The 22,104-nt window shown below is 35.7% G+C and overlaps 1 protein-coding gene across 1 annotated transcript in view; it reads right to left on the reverse strand.

The window, feature by feature from the left end:
• Nucleotides 1–22,104, reverse strand: part of snap91a (synaptosome associated protein 91a) — a 77,823-nt gene that overhangs the window by 46,805 nt on the left and 8,914 nt on the right. Inside the window, exons 2-5 of the mRNA XM_041251211.1 lie at nt 10,483–10,625; nt 8,432–8,507; nt 6,836–6,938; nt 3,752–3,845 (exon numbers count right to left, since the gene is read on the reverse strand). Of these exons, the coding sequence (XP_041107145.1) occupies nt 3,752–3,845; nt 6,836–6,938; nt 8,432–8,507; nt 10,483–10,625 (416 nt within the window). The remainder of the gene's footprint in view (nt 1–3,751; nt 3,846–6,835; nt 6,939–8,431; nt 8,508–10,482; nt 10,626–22,104) is intronic.

A 22,104-nucleotide genomic window follows, 5' to 3' on the forward strand; every position in this document is an offset into this window, starting at 1 on the left:
TTTATTTATTTAGGAATTCTGGGAGAAATTTTGTCAGTAGTTTATAGAATAAAACAAAAATGTTCATTTTGTCCAAACACATACCTATAAATAGTAAAGAAACTGATAATTTTGCAGTGGTCTCTTAATGTTTTCCAGAGCTGTATAGAGATATATATATAATAATATAGAGATATAATATATGATATACTACTAATAATATCATATATTAGTAAAATGGTTGGATATAAGCTTCCAAAGAACTGCACAGTGAATGGCTGCTGGATTGATTTTATTGAATTAAGTGCAGCGTGTTTTTTGTTTTTATTCACGCTGAAAAATACTCAAGAGAATTCTTTGACTAGAGAAAAACTGTATGAGATTAATAACTGAAACCAGGATATCGATTTGGTTTCAACTTAAAAATTAACATGTGTGATTAAGCAGGGGAGATCTGTGCTGCACAATCTGTTGGCGTTTCACAGATACCCGCCATACTAAGAGGGCGGCAGTACGCACCAACACGCCTTGAGTCATGGCAGTCGGGGACCAGGGGGAGGTGGGAAAGTGTGTGTGTGTGGACTTTCCCCCTTTCTGAATGGCTGGGAGGTGAGTCTTGGGAGATTGCTAGCTCTATAAAAAAATGCTTTGTTGTTTCCTCAGGTCTGCCCTTTTAAACGCGCGGAGAGTGCGGAAGCGCTGGTCCACAACCGAGAACGGAGAGTCGGAGAGAACGGAACGGAGGTTCAGAGCGAGACAGTGAGGGCGGGGAACCTTTGGGCAGACCCCTTAAAAGTCTAGCGGAGCAGGGTAGGTAGCCGGCAGCGTAGGACGGAGATTCGGGTTGCACGGGCAGCGGCGACCGGGCTATTGCTGCAGAGTGAAGCACCTTTTCTTTGTAGTTTTGTTAATGTTTTATTTTCCCTGTTTCTTTGTGCCTCCTGTTTTGAATTATTGTTTCGAAGCACCTGCAAGGGCACCAGTATTGTGTACCCTCGCTCGGTATGCCCGTGGTTCTGTTTACCATCGATGGTAAATCAGACCACAGAATAACCCACAACAGCACGCCATCTGACAGTGCTCAAAGAATAAGGCAAACCCTGCAAAAATAAAACATAGGGCATCAAAATAACAAAAAAAAAAAAAAAGAAAACTGTGTGGTGTTTTCAAGTAAACTCGGTCTGTCTCCTTGTCAGTGAATTACCCACAACCCTTCCACAGTGTGTCTTTAAATTAGTTTTAAATATCTTGACCTGTAACTTTATATACTTTTTTTTTTTTATCTGCGTCTTTACAGATTTATCATGTTTGATGCAGTTATTATACGATTTTACTGTAAATGTTATTCATAAAAAACCAGATATACGAAAAAAAATTAGACAAAGATTAACACAACACACACACCCACACACAACACACACACACACACACATAATATATATATATATATATATCTATATGATAGTAGATATATATATATATATAGAATATATAATATGCGAAAATAAAAATCAGTAGGACACGAATTACTATTACAATACAGCCTTGCCTGCAACCCCACATTGGCGCGTCTGTAATGACAAATCAGAATCATGCGTTAGAATCATTTTAAAAAGTCATGTTTAGAATATCACTACATAAAGATAGATATTCTATATATTATATAATATAAAATATTATATATATTATATATATATATTCAAATACAAACGAAAAAACGCAGAAGGGGGAGGGGAGCTATCGCCTGTACTCCGCTAATTTAAGAGCTAAAGAAAGCAGGATGGAAGGGGTTTATCATAAAAAAAAAAAAAAAAAAAAAAAGAGACATAAAAAAAAAACAAAAAATTTTTTTTTTTTTTTTTTTTTTTTTTTTTTTTTTTTTTTTTTTTTGTTTTTTTTTTTTTTTTTTTTTTTTTTTTTTTTTTTTTTTTTTATTTTTTTTTTTTTTTTTTTACTGTTAAACCTCAACCGAAATCCTCCAGAATCTGTCCTTTAACGCGCTTGGTTATCAAGGGGAAAAGAGAGTTCAAGCAAGAAATACTGCCAGAGAAAACTACTAATCTAACTAATCAGTAGTGTCTACAGTTTTGTTCACCTGCTTAGAAAATGGCCATAAAGGAATACAAGATAAGAAAAGGATGTTGCTTGACATCAGTGTTACATTTACAGCTTTCTTGAAAAACAAAAAGGAAATAGGCAGGAAATTAAAAAAAAAGTAATTTACCAAATACAACTATATAATATACATATATATATATATAAATATAGTATTATATATAGATGATATCTATATATATATATATATATATAATATATATATTTTATTAAGACTTTCCTAGACTTAATGTCCCGTCATTAGAACAGCAAGAGCTTAATAAGATCCTTAAAAGGAGTAGAAAGCACATTTTTTATGCCGTTGGTCAGCTCATGGGGATGGACCGGTTGTACAAGAAGACGAAAATCATCAGTCCTTTCAGTGATCAGCTAATTATGATTTTTTAAGAACGTTGAAAAAGACTTCCATTGAAAAAAAATAAATTTGAAGATGTCAATCGTGACGGCTCACAAATTAATTAATACCTATAATTAAATAAAAAGAGTCAGACAGTGTATTATTTACCCCCGTGATACGTCGTCGAGATAGTTTAATAAAAAAAAAATAAATAAAAAATTATAAATTTTAAAAAAAAAAAGTTTTTTTAATGTAAATAATCGTGTAATTCCACCCACGTTACGGCTTCTCCGTCGCATAATGATGTGATGCTAATGCGAGCCTTTTAATTGGTCTATCGTCTCAAAACGTACTTCAAAATTACATTAGCACATTAAGTGGTGCATGCCGAAGAAGGCAGCGTTACTACACTATTTCTTTGGCTGGGAAATTAACCAGATATGCAGAGTTGCATGAAGTCTATTACACACTGGTGGGTGTGAGGGTGAGTTACTGTTCTCACTAATAGCCTTGCAAGGTGACACCAACCACTACCCATTTTCTTCATGTTTAAAGTAACATATCCCACTTAATTAATAGTTAAAGAACGACGGCCATCTTAGGAACCGATTTAATCAAAAAATGCAGTGATGCTTACTTATCCATATTATAGTCCTGTTTTATGGGATGCTATACAACAAGTATTAGGACAGATGAATACATTCAGGGAATACGACTGGGAACATTTATTTTACCCCACACAGACCTGTGATTATTAAATGTCTTGGTATCCCTAAACAGATAATAATCCCCTCTTGAATTACATCGGTACCCCTAAATACTATTGCAGATCGACTGTGAGATACACGTGTTTTTTCTTGTCACCCCAAAAAAAATTTTCTGCAATGGGGCTGCCAAGACTGGTACAACTCTAAATGCATAAGAAAGGAGTCTAGTGGGGTAAAAAGGGCAAATAATGCCTCACACTCCCAAGTTGTTCTGCATTTATTTATCTGGCCCGATATCCGTTGTTTGCATTTTTTGATCAATATTGCTCATTAATGTTGTAGATGTCATGATTATGGAACAGATTTAAACAATGCACTGAAGTATTTTAATCTGTTATTGAAGATGTAACACTTTCTGGGCTTGTATTGTAAACTACCCAATTACACTGCAACATATCCTGTTAAAACACAGCATCTACAAGGTTGGGTCATTTAACAGCATATGCCAAGCAACACCCTGAGGCATGCAGATTTCGGGTGCCTCTTGAAAACAAGCTGGCACATTTGAAGAAACATCTGTGTTGTTTATTGCCATATTTTAATATGTACTTACATCAAATTCCAGTAGTGCATCAATTTGTCCCTGTAAAATTGGCATGCCTTTTAATAGCTTTTCAGGATTCATGGTTCTCATAACACCCTCAGCACTGAAACACAATGGAGGCAGAAAAGGTAATCGTTTAGTAAGACATCAAACAGGTATCAATCAATCTAAAAGTTGAAACACATTCTGGGTCCTCTTTTCAGAAGTTATTTTCACTGTATTTTCGTATGGTATTTTACAGTTTTACTGCACTTTTCCCATGGCTATACTCTGCATTTACCACAGTTCACTCATTTAAACATTAATACAGCTTACCATACCTATCTCTTCTTTACAATGCATATCTGTGCTTTACCATGTTTAAATTATGCTTTATTACACTTTGCTATGCTTTTACTATGGCAAACTTTTACAAGGGTTATTTTTCCACGTTAATAATAAAAAAAGAGAAAACAACAACTGGAGAGGGCATAAATTACCAGGATTAAAGTAGTTTGGTTTTAGATTGGTAAAACAAAACAAAAAACAGTGCCATTAAGTCAGCTGAAAATCTTTGCTATCACAGACAGCATTACCGCGGTGCAATGCAGTCAATTCTTGATATCAGGAATCATGCTGTAGCAAAAAAAAAAAAAAAAAAAAAAAAAAAAAAGCTTTCTGTGACAATATTGTACTCCACACATCCTAGGAGTCTGATTTTCTTTCCTTTGAAAGAATATTCACTGACAGATTTAGCAAATTGTTTTCTTTAGATAATGTGCGAGGTTTCAGCTGACAATTACTGCCTGATTAGTCCATTTAACATCCACATCAAGGAGTTGAGACCTGGAACTGATGAGAACGATACACAAGAGGCTGCTTTATGAACTAGCTGACATTCCAACAGACCACTTCCTGTCTGTGTGTTTTCCACAGGCCCAATGGGCAGGAGATTATGTGATTATACTGGTTTATATATAGTAATCTAGAGACTGAAAATGTAAAGAGTATTGGTACTAGAATAGCTTAATGTAATCAAAGAATAAACAAGTGAGAATGTCAAGCAGTCCCATTGCAATAACAAAATATATCAATTGGGTTATGAGAGATTAATTTTGAGAAGTCTGTTTGGCAGACAGCCTACACACGAGGGTGAAAACCAGTAAAAATATCCATGATGCAGAAAAGGAAACCTCAACGAAAATAACGGAACAAGAGACATCCCACGTGGAGTGGTGATGACTGTTCAAACAGTGGAGACGTTGAGGTCTATTTTTATGACCTTAAGTGTCACCGCAACATTTTTAAATCAGATTTTTCTCAAACCTCTTTTTTATGTATAGTAATGCTAATAACTGAGTCTATTAACCCCATCTGAAGAGCGAAAAAATGGCAAAATTTAAATCCTGTTTAGATCATCTACCTGCTAAATTAAAACGTTTAATTCAGAGCGGCTACAGGGCACCATAAGAATTCTAATCAGCAGCATAAGATTGTTACTGTAAGGTTATTACATTTTTCAAAGTGTCCTCTAGCAGCAGATCAATCATTAGCCAAATACAAGTCTGCAAGCTGCAGGTCTCTGCTGTAATATCAGCACACCTCACTCTAGACTCAGGGTATAAAGCTGTCTGATCTCATCACACATGCATTACAAAGGGGTACATTCAATAATGTGTATAACAGATGGAAGATCTAAAGACAAATGTCATCCAAATTATAATATATAATATATAATATTTGTACAATATTAAAAAATATTTTATAATTTTATTTTATTTCTCCAACAAATCTCCCTCAACAGATTTGTAATGCATGACCTGTCATCTTTTACAGTCTATTTAACAGGTTCCATTGCAATCTCCACAATGGCTCATATATAAAACGGAAATTGCCAAAAGACAAAATGAGAATAAAATATACATTGACAAATCAGCAATCAAAGGATATTGTATTTCAGACGTGCAGGCATTTAAAAACAATATATATTTTATTGAGACTAGTTTTAACAAAAGATGAAAAAACAAATGATTCTGTAAATCAGTGGTACTCACCTTAGCAAATACAAACTTTAATATAATAAGGTTAACTTTATAAATTAACACTAGAATGACCGAGGCGGTCATTCTGACCGTTTTTGGAATTTAAATATAAATTGTGCGTTCGTTTAAGATACAGATATATTTCTTAAATATATGTACTAATTACCCTGACAAAAAATCACGTAGCTGCAAACATTAGCGAGATAAAATACTGTCATACCTATTCTGACCAGGAGCGGTCAAATTGACCGATACATATGAAATATATTATAACAATGAAATGTTGCAGTATTATTTGTATTTATCAGTCAGGACTTGTGCCATGTATTGAAGTTGGATTATATCAGTCTGCATTCCTCAAGTGGGTGGTTTCTGACATTTCTATTGTTTCAATGAGCCTCCTGATAGCCCATCAATCAGCCTTGACAGCTCACGGAGCCAGGCTGTCTGCCAGCACTCTGGTTATTGTCACTCGTTTTTCTAAGAAATTCACTGTTACCCCAATACACATTGAAAATGGATCACGGAAGATGCATGACAGCAAAGCAGTGTTTGGAATTACTGCAAATTTTACCAAACAACGATTCTGACGCAGCAGAGACAGACAATGACTGAAGTTTTTTTCTTCCATTTCTATGTTCACTAGTTTGTTCCGAGGCTGTTTATGTTTGCTAACATTTCTGTGTGCCTTTTAGTGAGAAGTCGCTTTCCTTCAGTCAGAATCAGAGTGTAGTATAAAGCATCTTTTTCTGTGGATGGGAGATTTTTCAGGTGGCCGATTTATAGGTGTTTACAGTAACTCCCTCTGCTGTTAGACCTGAAGACTGAGAGCAGAGAGCCTTGGTTGCCGAAGTAGTTTCAATGTTGGAAACATGGGTTTCTGATTGGCTGTGGAAGGCTCTGAAGGGCTCTCTAGCCATTTAAAATATTTATGTGACCAATTTGTACCAAACGTCAACAAAATTCACAGCTTTAAGCGATATTTCATCATAACTGAACACAAGCAACATGTGTTCAATCTGAGCTCAATACACATTTCCAGAAACCCAAAACTTGCTTTGTGTTGGCTTACCCCTTTTTTACTCTGCCGAAGTCAAATGCCATCTGTCGGTAAGCAAAAGCCTTTTCATTCATGTATCTGCTGTAGCGTCTGATGAATGTTGACATATCATAACCTAAAAAGAAACACAGCACATGAGAATAGGACTGTTGTGTGCTTCTTTGAGCAGCCCTACATTTTTAATTACATTAACATCATCATCTAAAATGGACTAAAACCTGGACAACCACACATGCACACAGTCTGATCTCTCGGTAAAATAAGTTGTAAAAGTCACAGAAATACATTTACAGCTCATGTGCCATTAATGTATGCAGGACAGTGGTAAAGACTGTAGCACAATGTGAGTAGTGCCTGTGACATGATATTGTCTGCAGAATAAATAGAATATACCCCATCATTGTTCACAGAATACTGTACACTGCAATTATTCCACAGATAAAGATGACGAATAGCAAAATTGTCTATCTTCATGGGTAAGGCTGTATTTTCACAGATTTCATGATTCCTGTGAAAATTCCCACTTCTGAAAGAACAGTGTAGATACACTTATTTTTATCACTTAAAAATAAATACAACAAACATTTGCCTTATTAACGCACTACCTGTTACACTGCATTTAGGAACATGGCAGGCAGGTTTAGTTTGCTTCCGGTAAATGATTGAACACACTGCATAGAGCTGCACGATTTCTTTAAAATGTCTTCAATAAAAAAGACACCGGCTGCATCAAAGATCGGAAATATTTCTGCTACAGCTCGCTCTGTCCAGTGCAAGAAGAGGACATTTCGCCTGTCTGTTATTCTTACATTTACTGATATTTTTATTTTGTTTGATAATTCATTCAATGTGAAAAAAGAGTGTCTTTAAAAGGCTCTCATAAAAAAAACAAAATATTCTACAATTTAGCATTTACTGTTTTTCAGGTAAGCATTTAAATATTTTGGAACATTTATTGTTTAATAATTGTGGAGAAAACAATTTTGAGTATGACAATCCATTTTTTCTGCTTTAACAAATATTATGTTTAATCGTGAAATACCTATTTTTAGATAAAAAATATAAAATGCCGTAAAATAAGCCATGTTTTACCGTGAAAAAAATACAGCTTTACTCATGAGTGAAACAACTAGAGCACTCCACGAACATTCAACAGCACTGTACTGTACACTCTATAGAAAAGAAAGTTCAACCTAAATTTAACAATTCAGAGAATAACTTTACAAAGATCAACCGCCTCATCTGCCTATCAACCTATCAACATTGCAATTCACCTGGTCATTCTGTTGTTGGATTAAAATGAACAGGACATAGATTTCAAAATCAGATTGAAAAGATATTCACTCAGCAGCACTGAACAAGTTATCTCTCAACACTTGCACAGTATAATGCGTTGTTTTCTGCATATATTGTGAATCTGTAGTGAAAATCATAAACTAAAAACTAAGAACGAATCCAAATAAACCGAAAAGAGTTTACTGATCCTTTAGTTGCTGTTAGTATACTATGCTGTCCCTGGCTTAAGTGGTTCAAACAATGATGCTACCTGATGATTTTTCATATCTAACTAATAGCAGCTAATAATAAAGTATTATTGATTAGTCTTACCATGAGAACCAGTTTTGTCCAAAAAATTGCTGAGGTTAAATAGTGTGTTCCTAGAAGCCAAGTACTGGATAAATCGCTGCAAAAGATGAATAAGATTTTTTTTTTTTTTAATAAATATACAGGGATGACTTATTGTTTTATCACAAAATACAATAATCAAACATTGGTAAAATGCTCTGTGGTGGAGTAGCGAAACAAGTCTGAAGGGGGCACAGAGAGTGATGACAAGTGTATGGAATGGGCTGCCTAGTCATGTTGTTGAGGGAGAACCACTATGGATCCTTTAAGATCCAACTTGACCCAAATCAATCAGCTACAGTGCTAGAACAGGATGAGCTTAGATGGGCCAAATGGCCTCCTCTCATTTCATTATGTTCTTACGTTCTTATTGAGCAATGTGGATTTAATTCATATTACGCTTCTTATGATGTACAACATCCAAAATACTGTGTACATTATAAAACATTGCCTGATTCTGGGAATAAGACTAACATCATGACACTGCAGGACCCATTTTAATAAAGCAGAAGTGTCAAAGAGCAGGTCTCTATGTGTGAATCAGTGAGCTTCAGCATAAACTGGTGACGTGGATCATTCAGTTCAATTTCACATTTTTATTTCTAGAAAAAAAATTTCAGCTTCTGCTTGATGCCAGGCAACTGAGACAATTCAGTCTGAAACAGAATGTCCAGATAATAGAGAATCAGCTCTGCTGGTATTGCACAGCGTCTTTGCAAGCAACCTTTAGAAACTGTATTGCTATTTATCTGCACAAATCACTTTCCAGGCTACTGAAGTCTTCAAGTCATGCAGACTAATAAAAAAATAAACATTGACAAGGTTTAAACTTATTAAACATGTAATAGTTCTGTGATTAGAAAAACATCATCTTTTCTATTTCTAGCTTTATACAGAGAACCCAATCACCTGGAAGAAGAAGAAGAAGAAGAAGAAGAAGAAGAAGAAGAAGAAGAAGAAGAAGAAGAAGAAGAATTGTCTTATGTTTTTATGACAGTGCAATTTCCTGGTTGACCCCACACAAGTTCAGATCTCAAGAGCTATAGCACAATTAATGCAGAGATCTACAGTTCAAAGTTTGTGGGTTTCATATGAACCTCATTAACCACAAGGTTGCAGTGACTCACAGCTTTTATTGAAGTCTGATTTACATGAAATCGCCTTCCAAGAACAGACCAGTGGAGGAGCATTCATTATACAGCAGATCTGACCACAGGTTCTACGGGAAGGGTCTCAAAAGATCTCAAAAAAGGACCATCTCCCCACCACCTCGAGGTGTACTGTATGTGGATAATTTCTGTATTTTAAAAGGGAATTGGTCAGCAGAGACTTTCTTTGGGCATCTGACCAGATCTCTTATATAAAGTGTCTCCTGCTGGCCAGCATTCAGGGAATGCACTGCAGGTCTTATTCCAGCCTTGAATTCTTGTGTGATTTCCCATCACAGAAACCCAAACAGAGCAGGAAGGAAGCAGGAAAAATACATTTGGTTGTCCTGTTCTATTGTGCAAGTCTTGATAAGGCTGTACCAGCAAACCCCATCACAAACGTTTTACTGACAGGTCCTTAACGTGTTTTCTGCTGGTTCATTTTCAAGTAAAGTGTGCAGATGTCAATATGTCAAAACCAATACGTTAAGTTAAGCAGAAGAGACAGCTTCCAGTGGAGCTTTGGGGTATTTGTTCCTAGTTAGGATATTTCAAAATCACTCCCCTACATTCTGCCTGTTTTGTTATGATTTTTTTGCCCCAAAAATTTTTTAGTCTCAAATAAAATGAACACTGAAGTTATAGTCAGGTTTACTGAATATAAAACCTCATAAAACATTCTGCGATTTTTGTGAAGAACATTCACCTGGGGCATCCAATCACGGTCCCAGAGGGCCATTCCACTCCAGGTTTATCAGAGCAAATGAAATAGGAAACTACTGGGTGCAAGTTAAATCAGTTCAATTAAACAGTTTAGAACAGGGTGGGAGCAAAGATACAGTAGCTGTCAGTAGCTGTCAAGGGTCTCAGTGACCTTCTACTTACCTCATTGCCTTGGACCATCAAGTGGTGTGTGGTGACCAGTGCCTTGAACACAACCACCCAGCTGCTGTTTGTCGCCCTCTCAAACAGCGTGTCTGCCATCTGGGGGATGTTAACGTTGGTCTCATTGGTGGCCTGGATCAAATCTGAAAAGGAAATTAAGAAACATCAAATATACAGAATTTTTTACAGCTTTTAAATGTCCTGTATTAATTACACTACTGCATTTTTTTACATGATATGCACTAAAAAATAATATATACATACAGTACTGTGCAAATGTAGTAGAACACCCCATTACTTCTGCTGTTTTGTGTTGTCAAAATAGGCAAATTAATGATTGTCTAATTTAATTGATGACTTTAATAGGCCACACATCACATTAATTTAAAATAGTACGAGATAAGGAAGACATAGTCACAAATAGTAAAATGCATGAGACTTTTTATAAGTTGTTCATGCCTAATTAAAACACAAAGTGGTCTAGCATTTTCACACATGAGTGCATTGTTTCTATATCACTGATTACTGATAATCTTGAAGTGTTCTAATACATGTTCTAATGCATTTGTACACGACTGTATTTATTGAAACAATATAGGTAACAACAATTTTAAATTGTCATACACCTTGTTTCCCTCCCTACCACCCCGCCCCCACCCAACAATCACACCAAGATTCCAAATCTTCAGTATGGAAAACCGATCCAACCTCCAATACAAAAGGCTGCTCAAATTTCAAGTAAAATTTCAGCATAAAAAATAGATGACTCTGTGCTTTAAGTGACAAGTTTTTCTTTAAACAGAATGAATTATAGTGCTGCTATTTTAACAAGAAAAACATTTCAAATGCCCTGGAATGTTCAAAGTGCGGGAAGTAGCAAAGAGCGCTCCAACTACAGACAAGAGGACAGGACAGTCAACCCCCCCCAGTCCACCCCCCCCCCACCCCCCCCCCCCCCCCCCCCCCCCCCCAATGTTAACCGAATATCAGCCATACGCAAAGAAAACTATTTTATGTTGTTCCCACAAATGGCCCTAACCCATGAAAGTGTAAGCTTGTATATTGCCACCTTGATCTTTAAGATACTGCACACAAACACACACACAATATAAAGGTCAAAAGAGTCCCATTAGTAATGACTTACTCTAAACTTTTGCCCAATATTTCTAAGACAGTTTGGAAACACTTGCGGATTCTACATAGTTCAGAAAAATTGAAAAAATTATTTCTTAAGGCCCCAGTTCTAGCATTCAAAAGAGAAGCTAATTTAGGTGATATTTTAGTTCATAGTAAACATAAAATAATAATACAAATACTTGCACTAGTACATGTCATGTTTTTAAATACATGGACAAAAGTAAAAATATAATTAAACATAAGAACACCACATATCTACTAAATACTAATATCTAATGTAAAAATAGCAATGTTGTTTATGGAATAGCCTGTGAGAAATGTGATTAAATAAAATATGTTGGAGAGACTAGAACAACTTTATAGAAAATAATTCAGAACCACCTTTCATTAATTAGAAATAAAAAAATGAATGAACCAATAGTACAGCACAGACATAAATGATGTAAAGTTTGCAGTATTAGTATTAGGAGACCAAATCAAGGCTGATCCTCACAGCCAGCATTGCATTTTAATATAAGTTTATATAAATTAATCTTAATTAGAATTAATATAGATTTAAAGATATAAGTAAAAATTATGTCACAATATATAGAACACCATTACATCATGTAAGAATAAATCATGGATTTGAATATAAACAATAACAAGTAGTTGTCATGCCATCAAACATCAATAAATACCTCCAATGTTTTGATTCAAACACAGGCTCCCTTGAGAAAGATATGTACAACATATCGAAACGTTGGGCAGCTGGCTCTTTGAGCTAAAATTTATATATATATATATATATAATATATATATATATATATATATATATATATATATATATATATATATATATATATATAAAAAGTACATCCGGTAGTTTCGTTACATTTGTTTGAAGAAAAGGGTGAACTTTTGAAATTCTTTCATTTGTGTTTTGTTCTAAATGTTTGCTGTACAAAATAACAAATATTGTAACTATTGAAATGATGTCGGGTAATGCAACTTAACATATAACAGTTTTCCACAACACAATTAATATATATGTAAATTTATATTCAAGCTACATTAATTGTATGGCAGGTTCAGTAGGGTAATTTACTTCAAACTAACAACTCAATTCACATTTTTTCATTAGATTTGTTGAGGATCAGTCAGTATAATTCAAGCACACATTGATTATAAATAAAAAGTGCTGTCCGAATAGACTACAATAAAACTACCAGTAATATATATATTTTTTAATACAAATCCTAACCGCTGTACAATAACTGAGCAAATTCATTTTGAATTCAATTCAAATAAATCTTGACAATACAAATGATGTTCTCTTGCAACACACTCAGTAATGAAAACTAAAATAAGGGACGTCTTTCACTGTATGTTTACTGTATATTTACAAAGTCAAGGGTGTCTCCAAGTACATTTGAAGCATCCTCTAGTTATAGCTACAGTAATGTGCTTTAGATTTGAAATTCTTAGATTTTCATTAAGAAAATCTTTTTTTTTTTTTTTGCTCGCTTTTTCTGCTCTCAGTCTGACTCCAACAGACACAATCATTCCATGTCAGGCTGTGCAGTGAATGGGTGCTTTTGTGATGTTTGTTTAAAAGCACTGCAGTGTCAGGTGTTACCTTAGGAATGCAAATATTAACATGCTTACAAGGCTAGTTATTAAGTATAGTCAGCACTTGGATATACAACACTCAGATACACATCAGTTGTGTTTTACCGTCCTTGTATTAAGAAACTAATTAACTCCCATGTCTAAAAAATTAATGCACTTACCGGTCACACACAATTTCAACACAAAGGCCATCTCTTCACTGTTACAATTTATTTGAATATCCGTCACAAACTAAACTAAAATAAAGCCTCCCTGTATATTTTATATCAATATCACAATTGTACAATTTCTTAAGGTATTTAAGCTACTCATTATTTAACTATTTTTAAAAGGGCAAATCTTTGTGTTAATGTTGCTGAGAAACAAACAACTCAAAAAGGCTAATGAAGCCATTGATTTATTATACAGTACTTGTTTGTTGGGTCCACTTTGGTCAAATTAAAAGGTGTTTTTAATAGGAGTTCATTAAAGACTGGAGTAAAGGCTTTGAAAATGTCCCCCCTTATGTTATACAGAAAGGGTAACCAGCATGCATTATAGCACTGCAGCTCTATTTCTGAAACTGTAATACAGTACACTCCGACAAATAATGTGATGCACATAACATGACAGTGACCAAGCTAACCTTTACTTAAATAACCATTACACTGAGTACTGTATATTGTAATTGTTTTTTTTCAGAATGTATTTTTATTTAGGGACTTTGCCAACCCTTGTTACCAGCATGTTTTCTTTTAAATGCACTGTACTAAACCACACTCAAGGTCATTTAATTGTCAATGAGCAACCAGCCCCTAGCTCTTGCACTCTGTTAATACTCCCAGTACCAGAAACATTGATTAGTCTAACACAGTTCCGCATTCCCTCTGTGTCTTGAGATTCAGGTTGCTAACCTTCCGTTACCGGCATGAGATTTGTGAATCCCCAGTGATGGGAGACACTGCTGGAAGGAAATCATTATTAATGCCTGGAGTGCAATGATGAGTCAGCAGTAGCTGTTATCTCCTAGCTTCCCACGTGAATGCTTTGCAGTTTCCTTACCTACACAATAGACTGTGCAATCTACTGTTGAATTATCTGTGACAAAAAATGGTATGGGAGTCTTCATACCATGTTGGTAAAGAAAATGTTTACTTATCTTTCTGCTGCAGCACTGTAAAAATAACAGGAATACTGAATAAACCTGTTGTATTATGCTTGATATATCGTGCATGTGTTGAATTATGGACTATCCCATAGCCCAATTACTACTGTTGTAAAAAATTGCTGGCACATATTACTTGTAAAATGGTCCTTATGAAACAGTAACTGCTACACAACGTTTATTCAGTCCATTCTGTTGCTGTTGTCATGCTGTAGTCAACACATGTTCTGGCTTGAGAACCATTACCATAGCCTACTCACCACCCACTGACATGCTAATCTGAACCCAACAATCGTTTAAAAAATTTAAAGAATCAACATTAAAACATACTACAGTAATCATGAAGCAAATGTAAAGCGCGCCAGATTGTGAATTTGCCAGACATGGTCTGACCTGTAAACATGAAACATCTAGAGAGGAGGGTGAGGTGCTGTTACAGTGACAACCTTAATTACCCATACTGTACTATCAGACCAATCCTGTATATGAAATGCGACTGAACCTAAACATTTCAACATCCTGATTTTGAAGGGTGCCAGCAGAATTTAAATGACACCATGTACAGTCCATACAGAACCGCATAACCAAACACTATCATGTACTGTATGCAGTAACATTATCTATAAACTTGTTTTGTCTGGCTTACCATTATTAGCTTCACAATACACTTGCTATGTACACGTCAATTGCAATTTAAGTGGGGGATCAATTTACACTGCAAATGCCAGGCAGATGAAAAAAAAATAAATAAATTGGGCTATTTAGATCTACTGTACAACTCACAGCAAAATACTGCCGCAGACTGTCATGGTTTTGTATCCCAGCAATTTATTAAAGTGAAGACAGCAGCTTGAAGCTATTCAAATGTTTAATGATGTTAGACTTGTGAGGGCATCAATAAATCTGACTGCTGTTTTCAAGGAACTAATTTTCATTATAAAAGGGTACCTGAAAAGTATTGTTACTGTAGCGTAGTGATAAGCCACGCTTCCCATTAACTGGGCAACATTAAAATAAGCTGATTACTTGATTTTCATTCGCATAAAGTGATCGCTCATAATGATTAGGTTAATATTAGGATTACGGCAACCTGATAATATAAAGTCTCAATATTCAGGTTACCATTATAGTATCCTTATTAGTGTGCAGTTCATCAATGTGGGTTGGAGGTGAATTACCGTCTGTATTGTAGACAGGATCAGTTTGCTATTTCTTAAATATATACATTCTTCCAAGCCTAGACACAGAATAATAAGATGGTTTGCATCCTATTTTTCAGCAAAGAATACATTAAAAAAAAAAAAATGGGTCAACCATGGAAAAGAATGAATGTAAGAACAGTTTCTTTACATGAACTTTTAGAATATGCCACCAGAACTAGAACCAACAATAGGCATTTTGCTGTACAGTACATACTGTAGGCTCACCTGACTGAAAAAGTTTTTATCAAATTTTATGTATTTATTTACTAGTATTTTGCTTTTATCTGAATTTGGTTTTGAAATACCATTAGTCCTGCCCAGGAATTCGATACTGGACAGCAGCTACACCACTACTGTGCATTCACATCTGTCTTTACAGGTGTTGGGAACCTGGCTGTTAGAATCAGCTTGTAAAGCTGCTTCATACTTCCAGTCGTACAATGCAGCCAGAACAAAATGAAACTCTGGTGATCAGTCTTCCTTGGGTCGGCAAACAGTCACAAGACTAGAAATCGCAGTCATTGACTGTAGCACGAAGTATAAGGCTTCAAATCCACTGCACGCCCCTGATAAACCACAGTACTAGCCTGTTGATTTTTGAGGCTCCAACTGACTTGCAGTTCCAGTAAACTGTTACTGTAATGTTTTCATAATGGAACAGCAGCAGGCTTCAGTAATCTTCATGATTGTTGTGCTATGAAATTACCTTGTCACCATATAATATTGAAATGATTCACATGATTGCGTTTCTTTCTTGGTAACAAGGCTGTTATCATTCCAGACAGCAGCTGAGTTGTGCCATTCGATTAAAATTCATGTCAGACTGAGATGAGCCTAAAAATACAATTGGCTATTTCAAATTGGGAGAAAAACAGGATAAAATCAATTGGCGACTACTAAATAAAAAAATAAACAAAAAAACCCCAAAAAACAGAAAACACTGTGTGTTCGCATTTACTTTTTCCAAAATGCTTGTTTAGTTTCTTTTTAGCAATATGGACCTCTGTTAATATGAGGCATAACACAATATTTTAAAATAAAATACAGTGCATGGTGGGATACTATCGTACTCATTTCCTCTGTTCATTGTGCTGCTGGGAACTTTAACCAAACTATTTTATGGTGTGTACGCATTAAGCCCGACTAAACATGAAATAGTACTTCAGTATGGATGCTTTGAGCTGGATTAATTAAACTGTTTTTGAGTACGGTTCTCGAGATCGGTTATGTAGCGTTGACAACGCCTTAGAGTTGTCAGAAAGTCAGGCTACCTAATCTTGGGCCCAGTGGAAAAAATCCAATAAACATCTCCCACATCAGGGGCTATTTTACTGCAAATAAAGGTGCTACTGTAGGCATGCATTTGATTTGATATAGAAACTAGCAGGATTTTAGCTATCTACTGCTGTTTTCTCTAGCCCTTTGGAATACTTTTAAGTCCAGGGTAGGTAACACTATACACCAAGAGTACTGTACACCTGCAGCACAGTAGTACAGGTTTCAAATATCCCTCCCTGAACATTATGCAACACATTTCCACACAGAATTGCACAGCTGTGCCATCTGGACTTTCTCGTCAGGGAAGATGTATTCTTCTATAATCAAGGCATGAACATGTTTTCTTAATGGCGTTAGTTCTGTAGGCCGCATACTGTAGGCTTTTTACTGAACCAGTGCCTGCTGTGTTTGTTATCAGTACTGCATATCCTGAGCACTAACTACCTCTTGCTGAGCAATATGGTCGAAATGGCTTCATAGCGTCCAACAAAATAAAACTCAAGAGAGTGTGAACAGGCTGGCTGGTGATGACGTCGGGCCCGGGAGAAGATGAGCACACATTCAGTACTGCAGGGCAAGAAAGTGCTGCTTGCGCATGTTTAATCACAAATAAACAAAATAAAAGGTTTGAACAAAACAGAAACACTTTATAAAACAAAAGGCTGTTGGCCAAAGCAGACAGACAAAACAAAATGTATAAACAAGGAGACAGGCTAAACACATGTAACTTTGATAGTTAAACAGTCACTCAACAATATAAGTAATTAAAACAGCAAGGTGCTGCATGTTTTCATTAAACATTTACGTCCTCAGCTAGGGCTGAAACTCAAATACTTCTAACTAGTCATAATAACCACATACTGTACGGTATGATTTACTACAGCAGAAAACTACTGTATTGTACATAGTGTAAACAAGTCACAACAGCAGATATTGCAAAAGAAACTGCATAATAAGCAACAAAAAAAAAAAAAAAAAAAAAAAAAAAAAAAAGGCAGGGCCAGATCGTCTGGTTGGTACTCTGATGCACTGCAGCATTATCCCTGCTTACTGTACAGTACACTGTGCTATTGTCACTTACCCTACAGATAGGGGCTCAATAGGATTGCCACATTCTAAATTAGGACTGCTAATCCCAAACAAGTGGAGTAGTTCAAGAACCACCCTTACAGCATAAAGAGCTTGAGGATTCTACAAGATACACACTTGCTTACTATACAATATTGTAGCCTACAGCAGTTCTCAAAACTGGGGTACAGGGGCCCCTGGGGGTCCGCAGACGCTGCACAGGGGGTCCCCAGAAAACTGTGAAATGTTTGAGAACTGTGTTGAGGACTTGTAATACTCCCACAGTCACTATTAATGAACCATTTACGTTTACTGCATTATAAGAAAATGCCTGCAGCAGTGTATGTATTTCGGACTATAGCCGGCACCAAACAATATTATGTTTTCACAAGGTGCAAGCAAATTGAATATTCCACAATGATCCCAGTTCAGCTTTATGCAGCATTTCTCTCGGGTACAAATCATAGGACTTGTATCAAAGGCCTCCCAGACAAATCCCCTGACTTATCCGCAATAAAAAATGTCTAGTGCTTTATACAGTATCATCAAAAAACTAAATACATATTTTCTGGATTTACAGTAAAATGTCAGATTTTGCTGAGCACAAAGCAGACACTTCACAATTTGACTCAATGCTTACATTATGCAAGCATCGCATTGCGAGTTTGAATCCAGCTATTATGAGATCTAAAATCAGTTCTGCTATTCACCTGATTGTCACAAAATGTGACTTGGTCACCTCTGTTATTCTAGATGTGTTAAAAGTCATACTATTGCAAAATAAAAGTCTACAGTATGGACTTTAAGCTACAACTCAGGGAAACCAATACCACAGTTAACGATACAGTAATCAACTGCAGCAGAGTTGACTTTAAAACACATGATTATGTACTTTATTATATGGTAACAATGGAATTATGAGCCAGTTCTATCCTACAGTAGCAATAATACCTCTCTTAAAAGCATCTGGTCAATATTAGCAATCCAGGAAGCCCATAATTTGTTATTGGCCTTGTGCTTCACATTGCAAGGAGGGATATACAGCAAGACTCCTGTTGCATAGCAGTTTCACCCATTCCAAGTTTTCCTACACGTTTGATTAGCTACAGTGTCTAGTTAACAAGTTCAGGTGTGTATTAATAAACCCATAGTCAAATCAGGAAAGGATCAAACTGTTATGCAATGGGAGTCATATTTCCATCCCTGCACTGCCTATGTGTTTCTTCAATGTTAGCAGCTACACATTGTATTTCAAGGGCGTTCCAAGTTTTATAGGTTTTAATATCAATAAACAATTAACAGATTCATACTTAAAAGGAGGTTAAATTGGCTCAATTGAGTAAATTAGAGTACAGATGGAATAAAGACCAGGGGGTCCTGACCTAGAGGAGCAGAACTGTGCATATCCTGCTATAAGGGTGCGAGGCTAAGAAAAACCTTGCATGGCCTTTCCAGCCTTCTGTGTATTGTTCTAGATCCAGGACACACCGCTGTCTCGGGTCCTCTTGTCTAGCCCCTCGCTACATCCTTTCTGGGCGTTTGGCAAACTCAAGAAATCAGGATGCATTTGCGGCCTACAGTACGAGGAGAATCCAATTGCTTTCATTGCCTCTGACAAAAAAAAAAAAAAAAACTGAATAAAAAATAAAGAACAGTCCAATACATTTTCATTGGTTTTAAGATCTATAGAATGTTTATTGAACACTTAAGTAATATTTGTTCTTTATATAGCTGTTCTTATTTTAAAACCAAATACCCAAAACGTAAACAGGCAATAAATATTTCATATTAAAAATTTTATGTAGTCAGAAATTGAATGGCGAACCATTTGTCTTGCACCTATAGCCCTTAATTTCCAAACGATACCTACTGAGTCCTATGATGCGAGGCCACAGGCTGGGTTTCACTGAGCTTATTATATGTTAGCAGTGCGCATCAAGTCCCCAGCAGGCTCAACTCTGCTCCCACTGTTATTGTTTCAGCAGGAAAGCATGAAATGCACTACAGCTGACTCATCACCAGAAGCTGCAAATAAAAACACCCAAAACGATGAATGCAAAGGATGACAGTCACTTTTGATAATTTTTGTTATTTATTTATTCTTTAAAGCCTATTATACAGAGGTTGAACAGAATTAGAAAGTCCTGCCATAACACTGTTAGCAGGGTGAAGAGCCAACACAGGCAACTGGGATGGCCTTAATCAAATATATTTAGGGTCCTTGAATTGTTTGGGTTAATTATTATCAAAGTCTGTCAAATCAACTGCCTTGCCCACTGTGACTGAACTGGCTTAAGCAGGAATGTAGTTTTCATAAAACATGAAATAATGTGAGGACACTTACACAAAAAGTTACGCAATATACAGTATTGCAAGTGTGCCTACGATATAGTGCAGTACTTAAGCCGTTATTTAAGGTAAGGTTAAATCAGAATAGTTTATGCAAAAGCGGTATGCTGAAATATTTAAGATCATTTTCATAGTCAATCATAGTCAACAGAGCTTTCCCAACATCAAAACTGGGTTCATGAATTGATACAGTACAAAACTATTACAACATACTTCAAAATACATCTCATCTGGAAACACAGCTTTAATTCTTCACTAGAGTGCTAAATACAGTGTGGGCAGATTTCAAAGGATTGGCTAAATTATTAAAATAAACACAACTTTCTACACACATCCAAAGCTCAGTAATAAATCTGGAAATGTGGGGTGTGGTGTGGATTAGGACAGCATTAGAGCCCACGGAAAGCCTTCAGGATCTTTTAGCTTTTAAAACAAACAAAAAAAATACCCACTGTTTTATGGATCCGCCAATAAATAAATGACAAAGTAAAATAAAATGTAAAAATCTCTTTCATGTTTCTTTTTTTCAGCCGCTTCAGTTGTCCCATCTATCAGCCACTTCTGAATCACCTGAATATACTGTACATCTTCAGAACAATGACACCAATCAGGATTAGATCTCACTACCTACGAGGTTTGACACATTTCCACCAAACGTTTTAAAATGGCAGAGACTACCCATATTTCTTAGCTTAAGTTCTGTGAAGATAAAATAATTGAAAAAATATTAATCTATTGTTTTTTTCAAGCTTACACTACATTTATGAAAGACTTGAAACTCCCAATAGAGCTAAAACTGTTCTGTTTTATTGTATGTTTGAAATTAATAAAGCATCTTTTGCAAATCTAATAATTTGAATGACCTTTGATCCCTGCTGCAACAGTGGTTTGCCACTCCATTCTAGGTTTTTTGTGTCGTCTGCAAATTTAACAAGTTTAACAAGTTTGCTTACTATATACAGTGATCTAAATCCCAGCTTAATGTAGATTGGGAATAGCAGAGGACCTAATAACTGATCTTTGTGGTACACCGCTGGTTACCACACTCATTCTGAGGTTTTTCCTCTAATCAGTACGCTTTTTAGTTTTCTACATGTTAACCATTCCCTAATCCATGTACATGTGTTTCCCTGAATCCCAACTGTGTTCAGTTTGAGAATTAATCTTTTGTGCATACTTTGTCCCCAGCTGAGAATGATTATTCCGACCGCCTGCACTGAAGGTTAGGGAACAAAACCATATAAAGTACTGAATACAGTATACAAATAGTTTTTAATGTTGATGAATGGTAGCAATATTATTTGATTTATAATACAATAATTATTGTACAGTACATATGTTTTTCATGCAAAAGTAGGACACAATGTGCTGTATGCAGTAGGCACAGCCTTTACAAGCATCTGTCGCTGTATTCATATAGCCTATTGTAGCAAAAAAAGATTATTTTGTAACAAACTTACAGGCAGGTCTAATATGGATTATACAGTGGGCAATGTTTGATTGCATTCCAAACAATATCTAATTGGCTATTTTAGGGCATTTGGTGTTACAAGACAAGATTTCAGTACCTACTCCCAGAATATATTACATTATACATAACAACATAGTTTTATATAACATAACACAAATATAACATATTTTGCAATCTCAAGTCATGGAAAGTTACTGCTTTTTTGGCTGAATGTTAGTTTTAATCCACAAATGCCACAAAGGGTCCCATTCACATCACAGCGCAGCCTGCCACAGAGCAGAATCACTGCACACTGCAACATATTTTTTTTACAGGACATTACAGAAAGGAAAGTCCAAAGCACAAGCCACATAATAACTAGA

This window comes from Polyodon spathula, chromosome 5 (genome assembly GCF_017654505.1).
Source record: "Polyodon spathula isolate WHYD16114869_AA chromosome 5, ASM1765450v1, whole genome shotgun sequence".
NCBI classification, from domain to species: domain Eukaryota; kingdom Metazoa; phylum Chordata; class Actinopteri; order Acipenseriformes; family Polyodontidae; genus Polyodon; species Polyodon spathula.